At 44.7% G+C, this 14115-nt stretch overlaps 1 protein-coding gene across 1 annotated transcript in view; it reads left to right on the forward strand.

Annotated features, from left to right (window-relative positions):
• The window catches only part of LOC142559407 (neprilysin-1-like), an 80018-nt gene that overhangs the window by 31546 nt on the left and 34357 nt on the right, over positions 1 to 14115 (forward strand). The window contains exons 4-5 of the mRNA XM_075671005.1: positions 4834 to 5090; positions 9699 to 9995. Coding sequence (XP_075527120.1) covers positions 4834 to 5090; positions 9699 to 9995 — 554 coding nt within the window. The remainder of the gene's footprint in view (positions 1 to 4833; positions 5091 to 9698; positions 9996 to 14115) is intronic.

Raw genomic sequence — 14115 nt, forward strand, 5'->3', positions numbered from 1 at the left:
ACCCAATATCACTTCCTTCTAGCGCCTTCTCCGTCCTCATCATGTACATCATAAGGAGATGTGAGAATAACGGGCACTCCTGCCTCAGTTCCTTGTTGATATCAACTTTCTCCTCTCTGCTCAGCCCTTCCCATTCAACGCAAACGGTATTTTCTAGATAAATCTCTCACACAAGCTGTAAACAATCGTCGCCTAAGCCTTCCCCTTCCAGAATACCCGCAAAAAATGTTGCGGTTACGTTGTGATACGCTCTTGTAATGTCTAAAAAGGCCACATACAACGGTCTGCTTTTTATATTTCAATACACCGAGGAAGAACAAACAAATTATGATCCAAACGCTTACCTATTCTTAAGCCATTTTGAAGCTCTCCCCAAATGCCATTATTCTCTGTCCATGCTTGAAGCTTTAATTTGATTGCCTGCATTGCTAGCCTGTATATTACCGATGTAATGATCAATGGTCTATACGAGTGAATCCTATCTTTCCCCCTTACCTTTTTAAATTAAATTATTTCTACTTAATCGCCAACTGCCTGGTATTCGTCTATCTTTAGAACTTCTTTCCATTGCTTTCACCAGAGCTCCCTTACTTTTTGGTCCTATTTCATTAATCAGCCTAACGAGAACCTCGTCTATCCCTGTGGATGTGTGCTTAAGAATTTTCTCTTCGGCTTTCTGCCAGTTGAAGTTTCTCAGCACCTGCTCCTTTTCCATATGGTTCTCTTTCATTTTTTTTCTGCAATACAACCTCGTCATTGCCTTGGAAAGACTCGGCTGTTATTTTTCGTATGTAATCTAATGCGGCTTCCCCTTTGAATTACTTCCATCTTCGTCTGGGATATGTTGTTGTACTGTTGCTGACTTCCTGTCTAACTTTATTTGGTTCCAAAATATTCTAGGTGTGGCCTTCTTTATTCTCTCGTATTTCTGACAACCAACGTTCGCTTCCACCTTTTATCTTTCCTTGCACCTGTATATGAACCATAGATTTTTTCCCCTGTATATTTCCGATTTCCCGGGCACTTCATGCTGCGGCAACTGCGCCTTCTTTGCCTGCTTGTGCTCTCGGGATGCTTTCTGTCATTCAGCGATCAACTCTCGTATCTTCCTGTTCCACCAGCTTTTCGGTTTCTTTTTTTTCCTTTCCAGCAAACACATTGTTTCTCTTTCCGTATTTCAGTCGTTATTACACTCAGAAGCTCACTATATTTCCACTCTTTACTTGACCATTTGCAAAGTTCTTCGACGACTCTTGTGATTATATTTGTTATTTGTTCAACGTTCCAATTTAGACTGGCCATTTTGCACTCCTTGTTCTTTTTCGCAACTACATATCCCATTTTCAAAATGATGCTTTGTTACTGCCTATGCTGCTATACCCTTCCTCGTCAACGACCATTTCCCTCAACTTATCATGAATTCCTCCTCTCATTAGACAGTAATGAATGGCCCATTCCCGGCTTCCCACTTTCCATGTAATCTGCCCTTCACAGTTAGACCCTGTATTCACGATAACCAGGTTATGCTGCTCACAAAGATCTAGCATTGACTTCCCGTTGTTGTAGGTATAGCCATCTAGATCCGGAATGTGGGCACTCATGTCACCTAATAGGATAATTTCGGCATCATTTCCGAAACCCTTAATATCAGCACTTATGCATTTCACTAACTCTTTTTTCGTCTCTGTGCAAACATTCCCGGTCCAAACATACGTTACGCCCAACCAAGTTTTTTTCAATTAGTTGTACCTGATAACCCAAGATCATCTTGACATTGAATTTGCTATTTTCCATTTGGCTCCCTGATGCATCAGCATACCGGCTCCCCCTCTGTTTCTTTCCGACTTAGTTCTGTTGCACCCTTCCCAAACATAATTCTCAACCCCTAGCGACTCTTCCGAGCCTCTAAGGTGTGTTTTTGTAACCGCATACGCCCCTATTTTTTCTCTACTTTACTACTCCTCAATCTCTGTCCACTTTTCCTTTCTTCTGTCGCCTTGCATGTTGATGTGACGTCTGGCATAGCGAGCTTCCTTTCTTGTTCTCCTCCTTTTCTGTTATCGACAGCGATGCTCTTCTGGGGTTCCTCTGGGGGAACTTGTTCATTGCTACCTACTCTGACCTCCAGAGCGCCTGTGGGCCCCCTAAAAAAGCGTGGGAATTTTCCGTGAGCTTTGCTTTTGTTCGCTCCATGACAGAACCCAGTGTCTGCACTGGAAATGTCCCAACCGCCCCTCTTTCATCGCCTGTCACCCTCTAAGAATTGCTTCTAACCATCTAGACAGGTTTGAGTCGCCGGTGGAAATCACCATTTCATTCTTTCCTTCCTCTCCCTGCTTCCCTTTGTCTTTTTGCGCGTGATTCGAACTTGACAAGGGGCATTTGAGTCCTGCACTCCTGCTTTTCTTTTGGATGGTGGCCTCAAGCTAGGTGCAGCTCTTTCCAGCTAACCCCTCAACACGCTGCACGCATTCCAAGCACTTTGCTGACACTCCCTCTGCTGTCACGTGTGGGGATTGCGTTCCATTCTCAGGACCATTCTCGTTCACTATGGCGGCGGTGTTCAGCTTTACCTCGGCTGCATGAAGTCTTTTTTCCACTACCTTCTGTGCATCACGCTCGATATTTAGCTCATTTTCGAGCTCTTCGACATGTTTGAAAAGCTCATCCTGGAAAGCGTCTATTTTCTTCAGCCTAGCATCAACATCACAGTGCGTGCCGATTGACTCGATTCCTTCTCCATTCTCATCCGTCTCCTCGTCTGCCTTGATGGACACCCCGCGCACTGTAGGCTTTCGCGGCCTTGCCATGTATTGCGCGGTTTTTTTAATGCAAATACAACAATACTATAATAATGCAGAGCACGTGCTTTCTAGCAAAAACCAATACGCACGGTGTCTAATTCGTTAAAATGCCGCAAAGTCATTCTCACCAATGTTTCGAAAGCAATCAATGCCGCACAGACTTAAGGTATGCCACGTTTTCGCACGTGTTCAGCCACGTGGCCATGCTCTGCCTGTCCTACCAAAGCAATATTCCAGATACCAGTGCACACACACTCCGACGACTAATAGCTAATCCTTGACTGAGCGGTATGAGCCCGCTCAGTCAAGGAACCAGCCGGTTGAAAGACGCAGGTTTGCAGTACTACCATATGTGCATGATGTCTCCCATAGGCTAAAAAAGATTGGGCAACGTGCAGAAATCACAGTCATTTTCTAAGCCCCGGAATAGCTAGCCAGGCTCAGTAAACGTGTAAACGCGCTTAAATCACGTCAGAGTTATTGCTCAGTTGGGCACAGAAAACTTGTGTGACATGCGCAACTAATGTGGTTTACCAGATTCCCCTGTTTTGCGGGAGTAAGTATGTCTCAAAGACAGGCAGGGCTCCAACGATCGTTTAACAGAGCACTATAACAACGTCCATAACACTGTTCAAGGCCACTTGCGCATCCATTGCTGGGACTGGGGCTGCGTGCCCCTCTTTGAATATACGGAAGTTTTCGCGAAACACAGTGCACAGCTAACACGGGAAATTATAGAAGGTAATCATAAAACCGGGTAGTGTGTTCGTTAGTGCCCCCTCTGTCGCGCTAACCCCTAGTGAAGTCATGTATCTCAACAGATCGAAATAGTAATGTTCGTTTTTTTTTCAAGTGGCCTCGTTTTTAGTACAATGACATGCTGTTAAAGCACGCCTTGTGACTACCTTTCACTTTCTGCGCATGCCCCCTCCTGCATATATACACATGATGCGGCAACGCAATAAAATATTGTTGGAAGCCAGCACAGTGTATGTCGTCTCTTGAAGTCCTTGTCCTTCACGCTGTCATTTCTATCATAAATTACAGACTAGCCTAAGCAACCACCCTAGCTAACTTATTCACGAACGCGGACAAGGTCTTGCATGGAATAAGATTAATCCAGGAAGGCGATACCAGTACTCCGAAGTCCACAGGATAAATGAGTAGCAGCAAGTTTCTCTGTCCCATGTGTGAATACTGACGTTATTACTACGATCAGTGGGGAAGAAATATAATTAGGAGGGGAAACTAGATCAAGTCGGAGTGATGGAGTATAGTAATACCTTAAGTTAAACAAAGGAAGCCTCCACATTTTTCGGTGGTGTGCCAGTGAGGGAATTTCGAGTGTACTTCTCGAGGACGTGACACCTGCTGTTTGGTTATAGTTGTTAATAATACACCTGGCATTAGTGTTCTGAACCAGCTCAATTACCTTACAAAAGTTACAAGGCCCGCTTTGTCAGGTTTCAAGCATTGTAACAAAATTAATGTGATACTTGTCACCAAGCTAACCTAAGGATATATCTCGTTTTGTTTAGATATAGGCGCGAGACCTAAGAAATAACTAACGTGACATTAGAAATAAAATCATATCGAATTTCAAAATAAGTCCATTTACGACTGTTTTAATTGTTTTGCTTTGGTAAGAATACATTCTAACCAGAAAGCAAGCATAGATTATGTCACAACCTTGATTGGCACTTCTGGCGCAGTTCATCGGACTCTGAAATAGACATTTGCCTGCAATACTTGCGTATTTGTTTCATAATTACACGACTGTTTAGTATATCTATGTGTTTATCTCCATATTCCAATGCCAACAGAAATGTGAAAGCTAAGACGTCACAATTCAAGGCAAATAAAGGAATGATGCAGCAAAGTCTTCCTGCACGTAATATACAACATGCCGACTCCACTACACTGCATTTCAATTTTGTTTGTGTAACCTAATCTGAATAACGGTACGCGAAATCCATTCCTGTAAGGCTAAGTGAGTCTTCACGCTGTTTCCCCTCGCGTGCGTTTGCAGTTGCAGCGTCGATCAACGGCAGAGGCCTCCCTAACGCAGACATGGCCGACTACTGCTTCCTCTTGACTGAGCACCTCCTCGGATTCGCGCTCACGGCGCCTGCGCTGCACTCGAACGTGGACACCGAGCGAAAACAAGCTGCGGAAGCCGTGTACAATTTCAGCACAAGCCACTTCCGTAAAGCCCTGCAAGCGTCTCCCTGGATGGACGACAATGCCACCAAATTGCGAACATTTGCTAGTCTCACGGCCTTGCAAGTGAGTTCCGCAGTATGGGCTCTCTCAGTCCGCATAATGCCCACCAGTGTGGTTCAGTCTGTAGAGGATTTTGCCGTCACGCATGAGTGAACGGTTCAGAAGTTCACAAGCTACGGTGGCTGAGTACCGATACGGTGGAATGCAAGCCGCTGTAGTACTTTCGTGGACAAGTGAGACACAGTGTGGATCAATTCTTACAATTAAGGCCTAATTCACACAACCGTCATCGTCCTGATGCTGGTATATCAGGAGAGAGCAATTTCTTGCCGGTTTCTCTCCAAAAAACATGGAGGACGTTAAGCTTCGCCTTTAAGAGTGGAGCGCGATAGCATTCAAAGTTCGCTGACTGCTTCTCACGCTTCCTGGCAACTGCACCATATGTAACCGTAATGTTTACCGAGAAACACTGGCGGCGAACGCTATGCACGAAGGCGAGCTTTTGGTCGGAAGGCGGCCTCTTGGTCGGCCGAGTCCCGAACTTTAAGACAGCTGCGCTAAAAAAAAAGAAAAGCATCATCTTCAGGTTTCTGTTATCGCTTCGAATTTTTAATCTTTAAAGCTCAGAAGATTACACGTACAAGAAATGCGCTGCCGGAGTTTCGTTTCTTGAAATTACTTTGTGGCCTGTTACTCTCAAAATTTCGAGGAATAATTTTGTCCAGAATGTAGGACAAAGTATGAGCAACTTTAGGGATAGAATGATGTGGCAACATAACCCGCATATACCTCATGTCATATAGCAAGGCGCGGCACATACATATACCATAATACATACGGAAATTTTCGCTCACGGACAACCCAGCTAACAGAGGCACAGGATTAAGGGCCCCGATACAGGGGGCCCTTAACACTTCTGCGTTTAGAGCGATACGCCGGTGACGATGAGACTAACGGGCAACGCCTCGGCGTCCCGTTTTTGAGGACAGATCAGTGACGAAACTCTCTCTCATAATGGTCTCTTGTGGCTTGACGGGGTCGGATGCCGTGTTTCAGGTGGTGTAAGGAACGGTTTAAATACGTATACACAGAAAATTTAAAGGTCCTGCTCTTTCGCTCCACATAGAAGTTAGTCATACATTGTTTGACTCATTTGTGAGGGCTACAGATCGCGGCAGTAAGAATAAGGGCCTAATTTGAGTATATTACGCACCTTGTAATGTAACCAGGTTGATATGTAATAAACGAGAAGAAAGGCGGTTAACCTAGGCGTCCGATTTTCATTAGTCATATCATAAGACGCCAACAAACACTGACACCAAAGACAACATAGGGAAAAAACTTGTGCTTATTAAATGAAATAAACAAACGCTTAATTAATGGAATGAAAGTGGATGGAAAAAACAACTTGCTGCAGGCGGGGAACGATCCCACAACCATCGCATTTCGCGTGCGAAGCTCTACCAATTGAGCTACCGCGGCGCCGTTTCCCCATCCACTTTCTTCTGTATTTATGTTTATTTCTATTAATTTATTTTTTCTTTATTTTCTTAGCCTCGTTCAGGAACGATGAAGTCATTTTTTCCCAAAACAAAATTAATATTCATTACAAGGAAGAAAGCAAGATAATGCCAAAGAACACACAGTGATAGCACCGAAAAAGAGAAGTGCAGCTAGCCCTGTTAGTTCATGCGAGAAGTTCAAATCACCCGGTAGAAAAATTTAGCAAAAAAATGGCTCTGCCGTAATCGAGAGTAGATGTGCGAATGAAATAGCTGCCGGTTTGGAGTACTTACGACAACTGCTCACACCACCTCACAACCATCCCCGGCACACTGGACGCTACCGTCCTGGTCACGCAGCGCGGCGACATCTCTGGAAGAACGCTGCGCAGAAACCGTGGCGTGGAACTCGCGAACCGCTGGCGTAGAAAAGAGCAACCCTGTCGCAGCGCCAAAAGGAGAAAATAAACTGTATGGCGCACTGTATCTGCCTTTTCAACGTTGCTATTGGAAATGACATATCAAAGTTCAGCGTACTAGAAGTTACAGGTTGAGTGTTATTGTGAAAGAAAAAACGTTAGGTTGAACTCGCAAGCAATATTTTTGTGACTTGTTTGTGCAGTAACTAGCATATGTAATGCGGTCTTGTAAAAAGGGTTGGGGGCGAGAGACCGCATTTTCTTAAGTTTTGAACAGTTGCCCTGATGATCTCGTTTCGTTCTCGCAACGCTCTCGTTTTGAGTGACCGGATAACGGCTCTGGCTTTTGGTCAAGGTCACTTGAAGGTTGCCAACAACGAGAGGCAAAGCATTTCACGTTGAAAGTTGGCCTAGGTTTGCCTTACTCTTTAATGCGAAATTTGAGTGCAGCTCTATGCTTGAGTTCATTTCGAGGTATACTGAAGCATCGCACCGATCACAGCACCGGCTGACAGAGCCGCGACTCGCGGTGCCATATATCATACGGCCAGACAGCTGCCGCTTCCCGGCAACTGCGGCTTATCCAACCAGCATCTTTACCGGGAAACGCTTGCGGTGAACGCTGAGCGCGAAGGCAAGCTTTCTGGTTCTTCTTTTTTTTTCCTCTCTGCCGCATTGCCGGGTGGCCACCGCCACGAATACACGGACGTGAGTGCCATATGGTGGTGCTTCAAGGTGAGTTCTTCCGCTTTCCTCCTCGGGCACTCTTCACTATCGCAGTCTTCTGCTTTTCTCCTCTACCTTTCGCCATACTCTTCTACTCCGCTTTCCGCCTCTTGCTTTCACTGTAGCCTCCTCGTCCTCTTTCCTCCTCGCGCTCTCTTCGCTATCACTTTGTTTCATTCCTAGCTGCATTCCGAATTCACTCGGTTACGCCGATGAGGCACGCTAACGCTCAGCGCCGGAACGGTAGCCTAAAAGCGGCGCCCTAAAAACTCAGCCATCACAAGTCTTAGGTACTCGGGTGATGGTGCGTTGACAGCGATGGTGCCTCCGTTGACGGTGGTTGCGGGGATAGCAGGCAGTGGCAGATGAGGGATGCGTTCTCACGGTAGAGACAACCACGGACGTCGGCGTCCAAGGCCGATGTCCAAATACAAGATCGTCGGGGTCCAAGGACGTCGGAGTCCAAAGGTGAACAACTGCACGAAGACTTAGGAGGAGGATGAGGAGCACAAACCCCTACAACAGCAGGTTAAGCTGGAATAGCCGAGCCCTACGCTCGGCTGATCTATCCAAGGACAGCCGGGACTGTCCTGGTTCTGTCGATGCTTTAGAGTTCGGGTTTCGAACACTGACCACACCGACCTCTTCACCAGGAATCTTCGAGACCCTTTTCTCCGCGTGATGCCTCCTCTCGCCGTTCCTCGTAACCATCGTTTTGTGCGAAATCGACCTTCTTTCTCTTAGTTCTTATTTATATGCCCCCGGCCCTTCCCCATGGAGCGGAGTCATGCATCCTAAAGGGTTGCGGAAAAGAGCGCTCCTCCTCTGTTTATTCACTATCTCTCAGCCCCTCATTGGGTGACGTTCTTTCTCCCTCTTTCGACAACTCGTGCCTATCATTGCCTTTATCGGCCCCTCGAGGCTGTTTGTGGCTGCCGCTGTTCCCCATTTGTTTTGTCGTCGCATTTTTCGACGCACCCGACATTACGCGCCCGCCAAGTCGCCCTCCACTTTCTCAATGCAGCGACATAAACTACAACCGTCTGTAGAGGGAAATCAGGCAGGCAAAGTAGCGGAGGGTGCGTATTCTGTAACTGTACACATAGGGGACTGCCCATTTTGGCTGACGCTGATTCGCTGGAGCTCAACCAACGAGAAGTAAACTGGCTAGATGTGCCTGTTTCTTTCTTTCTGGTGCCCCAGTCCAGAGAATCAGCACTTCAGCAGCAGCCTCAGGGGACATGTCCACTAGGTGGAGACTTAAAAATGCCTACTCTGGAGGTACACGTATTGCAGGTTAACCTTGCGACTACAGGAGATGACACAGCAGCGAAATAACCGCGCCAAATGCAACAGTTGAGGCAGAGTAACACGGAGTGTCGCCCTCTGTACAATTGGCGAAGCTGCCCCTCGCCGCATCAAGGGAACCCTGTTATCAGATTGGTCGCCCCTCCCGCATATTTTACTGCGTCGATGAGATTTCTGCGTGTGGATTTTTACCGGAGGGACTGGCTACTCGTGACACGTCTGAAGATTGTGGTTACTGGCCGCCTGCACAACTAAGTAGTAATATAAATGATGTGTTGCCGGGGCTTTGCGACGGTGAAGAGAGGGAAAGTCTTTCCAACGAGAGTATGCGCTTACAGTGGTGACTAAGGGAGCAATATTTTCCTGGTACGTTCATGAATCATGAGGTTTACGTCACATATTTAACAAGTAGCTTGAATTAGCTTCGAAAAACGTTGCAGAGTTTCTTAAGGCTGCGGAGAAACTGCTCTGCAACGACACGTATATGCGTTATTTTTATAACTAGTCTAAACGCTCGAACGTAAAACATTGACACCATAGAAGAGACCAATATCAGGCTGTGTTGGTCCCTTCTCTTCTCTAGCGTCCAAGTGTCACGCTTGCTCCGTTGGTCTAATTTTGTGCAGAAAACTCGCGCGAAGTTGCGCCCTTATTTTCTTGAGTTTTTGTCAGCGACGCCAGATTTATCAATGCGCTCATATCCCTTCAATATTTAGCTCGATTGGACGGCCGACGAGCACCTGCCTTGGGAAAAGCTCTATGCGTCCGTCCCACCGGTGACACACGATTCGTTCGTGCCCAATTGGAGGCTCCTGGTTCAAGCCAGGAGTGCCATTCGCTCAAGTATGCTGGCCATGAACGCCCGTTACCACTCGATCGACGAGGATGGCCGGTTGGACGAGATGACCCATCGTTTGACCGTTCCTGTAGCCCGGCTTCAGCCACCCTTGTTCTACGGCGTGCAAGAACCCAGCGTCGCTGTGGCTCTTCTGGGGTCTTGGTTCACGAGAAAGGTTTGTGCCGCCTCATGATTTTACACGGGGAGCAATGTCAATGCTAACAGCAATGAGTGATACAAAAATGCTTCTGTTGTTTTGTTTATGGGAACTGACCCTGTCAACCTCTTATAGTGGCGCTCTTTGGCCAAACCTGGCCCTTGCGCCATAAAACACCGCACATCATCGTCAACCTCTTATTTATTTATTTATTTATCTATTTATTTATTTATTTATTTATTTATTTATTTAAGATACTTTCGAGGCCCGAACGCATTACAGAAAGGAGTGGGTGAACATGAAAAATTATGCAAGATACAAAGACATGAACTTCAGTGTTTGACGGAAGCCCGTCTGGTTGGGATGAAACATGGTTGAAAGGTAAACAAAAACGCGGGGCACTTCGCCGACCAAATAAAGATTTAAAAGAAAAGAAGACGTTTCGGCTCCCACACGGGAGCCTTGTTCACAGGTAAAACCAGTAAAACACAGGTTAAACGTCTTCTTTTCTTTTAAATCTTTATTTGGTCGGCGAAGTGCCCCGGGTTTTTGTTTACCTTTTAACCATACAAAGACATATTCAATGTGGCGTTTCATGAATGCTGCTTTTGAAGGTGTCGGTATACAGGATGGCTGCAACGGTAGCGGGAGGGTGCTTCCAATCTGTGCTTGTACTAGCGATGAATGCATTGCTACAAAGTTTAGTACGTGAAGACGGCACACCAACTTTGAAACTGGGGTCAGAGCGAGATGATATGTATGACGGTTGGGTGATAAGCTGTTCTTTCAAAAAAGGGTTGTGGTGGTAGATTTTATGGAAGAGCAAAAGACGAAAACATCTACGAAAGTTCTGGCAAGTTAGGTGTTGTTTTCATTGAGGTAACGCTAGCATATCGGGAGTAGTTTGATCAGATGAAACGCGCTGCATGATTTTGAATGGCTTCTAAGCTGTTTATGAGTGTAATGTTAGCCGGGTCCCAAATGGCGCATGCGTATTCTAGTTTGGAGCGAACTAGTGTTTTTTAGAGAGTTAGTTTCAGTGACGATGGGGCAAATGAGAAGTTTCGGCGCAAATAACCCAACATGCGATTGGCATTGCTGCATTTAGTGTCGACATGCATAGGCCAGGAAAGGTTGCTGGTGATATTTAGTCCAAAGTATTTGCACGATGAGACAACTGAGAGAGGACTATCATTGAGGAAATATGTATGCAGATTAGTAGTATTTGTACACTGTGATTCGCGCATGCATTTACATTTGCTTAAGTTAAGCTTCATAGACCACTTGTTGCACCATAACAGAACGTTATTAATGTCGTCTTGAAGGTTACGAGAATCATTGAGGTCAGTAATTCCATGATTTAGAACGCAGTCATCAGCAAAAACCCTAATAATTGAAAATTTCACATAGGAAGCAAGATCATTATATAGATTAGAAAAAGTAGAGGACCCAGCACCGACGCTTGCGGCACGCCTGACGTTACCGCGAGGGGCGCAGACGACGAATTGTTCGTGATTACGTATTGTGTTCTATTAACAAGAAAGTTTTTAATCCTGTCCAATACTAGCGGGTCAATGTTAAGAAGACTAAGTTTATGTATTAGTAGGTTATAGGATACAGTATCGAAGGCTTTAGCAAAATCGATAAATATGCAATCGGTGTCCAATCCTAAGTCGGTGTTAGAAAAGAGGTCGTTAGTAAAGCAAGCTAGTTGCGGTTCGCAGAAAAACTATTTCCTAAAGCCATGCTGACTGTTGTTAAAAAAAGAGTTCGTCTCAAGAAAATCAACTATGAAGGAATATATTATATGCTCCAGAATCTTACAGGGAATGCTGCTTGTAAATGACTGTGCTGGTTTTGCTGCTTGTGAATAACTTATTATTTATATATGTGAACTTCCAAGCTGTATTATTTGTATCATTTTATGCTATTCGCTTTCTGTAATATAATTTCTTGCAGCATTCTTTTGTTGATTTTTTTTACCCGTATGTATTTCTGTTATACAATGTTCAATATAGTTCACTTTTTTTCTCGTTTATCCATTATTGTATGTTTGTGTTCTCTTTATTGTGCGCAGTGCCATTTCTGCAGAGGGCACAAACTCTGTCAAGCCGAATTCATTTGGCTTTTTGTCTGTACTCCTGTCATCTGTACATGTATAGATGCAAATAAGCTTGAATGCTTGTTAGTGATATGGGACGGTAGTTTTCAGGACAATGTGTGTTACGTGATTTGTGAACAGGAACCACCTTCCCAACGTTCCAGTCGCTTGGCAGTGATGAGCGGTGTGATTATTGTTGGAATATCCAAGAAAGAATAATTGATGAATACAGTTCCGTACACATGAGTATTTCTGAATTAATTTCATCTGAACCCGCAGACGAAGATAGCTTCAAATTACCGATTAGTTTTGTAATGCCCACCCAGTCTATAAGAATTGGGTCCGTTGGGCTATCATAAACTTTAGTTGAAGGTGGAAAAAGCATCGGTGCAGCATCATGAAAAAAGAAAGCAAAGACATTATCAAAAATTGTGCAACACTGATCACTTTGAACAGGGGTGTTAGATTGCGACAATTGTATTGTGGCTGGTGTATTACCACGAACAACATTCCAGAATTTACGTGGGTTGGCATGCAAGTATGATGGTAATGTAATGTTGGAAAAGGTTTGCTTAGCTTGGGAAATGGCGCTACAATTTTCATCGTTGATGCGGTGGTATTCGGACCAACGAATGGGATTGTTAGATTTCTCACGGAACGAAACAACCGTTTTTTCTTTTTCCGAAGGCGGCGCAACGTGGCCGTAAACCTAGGGGACTGGGGATTACTTTGTACTTTTTGTTGGGGAACATATTTTCCAATTAGGAATAACAGTTTCCTCTTATAAAGGGACCAGTTTTCTTCAAGTGTTCGTTGATCGAAATCGCGCATCACTGCATCCATAAAATGCTCCATTTCTTGCGTAATTGCGGGAATATCAGCTTTGGAATAATCGCGAATCGTCTTAACCTTCTTTGTGTAAGAAAAGCGTGTTTTTCAATCAAACGGCAGCAATGAATGATCACTTATACCAGGAAGATAAGTTAAGGAGGAAACTAGGTCGGGGATAGTAGACAGCACTAGCTCAAGTGTGTTAGAAGATGTTGGAGTGGCTCGGGTTGGTTTGTGGACCAGCTATGCTAAGTGGAAGTCAAAGCACAAATTTAAGAATTCAACGGACTCGGCTGAAGTACGCTTAAAATTAACACAGTCAGTCTCCGACATTATATCTGGAAAATTAAAGTCCCCCAAAGTAAATACCGGAGGGTTGGGAAACCTAATAATCAATTTGTGAAGGACATCATGGAAATCTGCACAAAATGTAGAGGACGAATTTTCTGACCTATAACATGCACAGAATATAAAGGGATGGTCTGAAATGCTCACGCCCACACAGACTAATTCTAGAGATGATGCAATATCAATAACAGATGAATTTAGGCTATCTTTGACGGCAATCAAATCCGGATATCGCGGTCGCACCTGTAGATGTTATAAGCACTTTCACACTCTAATATTTCACTGTTCTTTATTTTCGCGGAAAGCCAAGTTTCTGTATGAACAATGACGTCAGCGGAGCAAGAATCGATAGTTCAAGATAAAGGTGTTCGCTTGTTGGAAACGCTACGTACTTTAGTGAAAAGAACAGACCCACTATTGTGACAAGGTCGACTGGAAGATATGTATGCAGAATGAGAGGACAAATTAAGACCTGTGGCATCGTTATGTTCTTCAGCGGCGAAATCGGAAGAATGAAGTTCGCACATAGTATTGGTGACTCAAGATTACATATAGGTTTTGTTGTTCATGGGACTAATTTATTTGCCCGCAAAGAAACTGATAGCCCGATGGCTTTTCCGAATTCAATTAGTTTCTTCCAATTCAACTAGATTGGCGTGTAGCCCTGCAAAAATCTTCTCCCTGCGATACTTTTGTGGCCTTTAGCAGGCCTTTCTGTGACAGCATCTTTTCTCTTGTTTTGAGTGATGAAAACTTGATAATAATGGGGCGAGTCTTGCCGACCACGAAAGAGCCAAGAAGATGTGCCCTATCAATCGCTTCATCAAATATTTCTACTTTTAGATGGTTTTTAATAAA

Source organism: Dermacentor variabilis, chromosome 10 (assembly GCF_050947875.1).
Source record: "Dermacentor variabilis isolate Ectoservices chromosome 10, ASM5094787v1, whole genome shotgun sequence".
In the NCBI taxonomy this organism is placed as follows: domain Eukaryota; kingdom Metazoa; phylum Arthropoda; class Arachnida; order Ixodida; family Ixodidae; genus Dermacentor; species Dermacentor variabilis.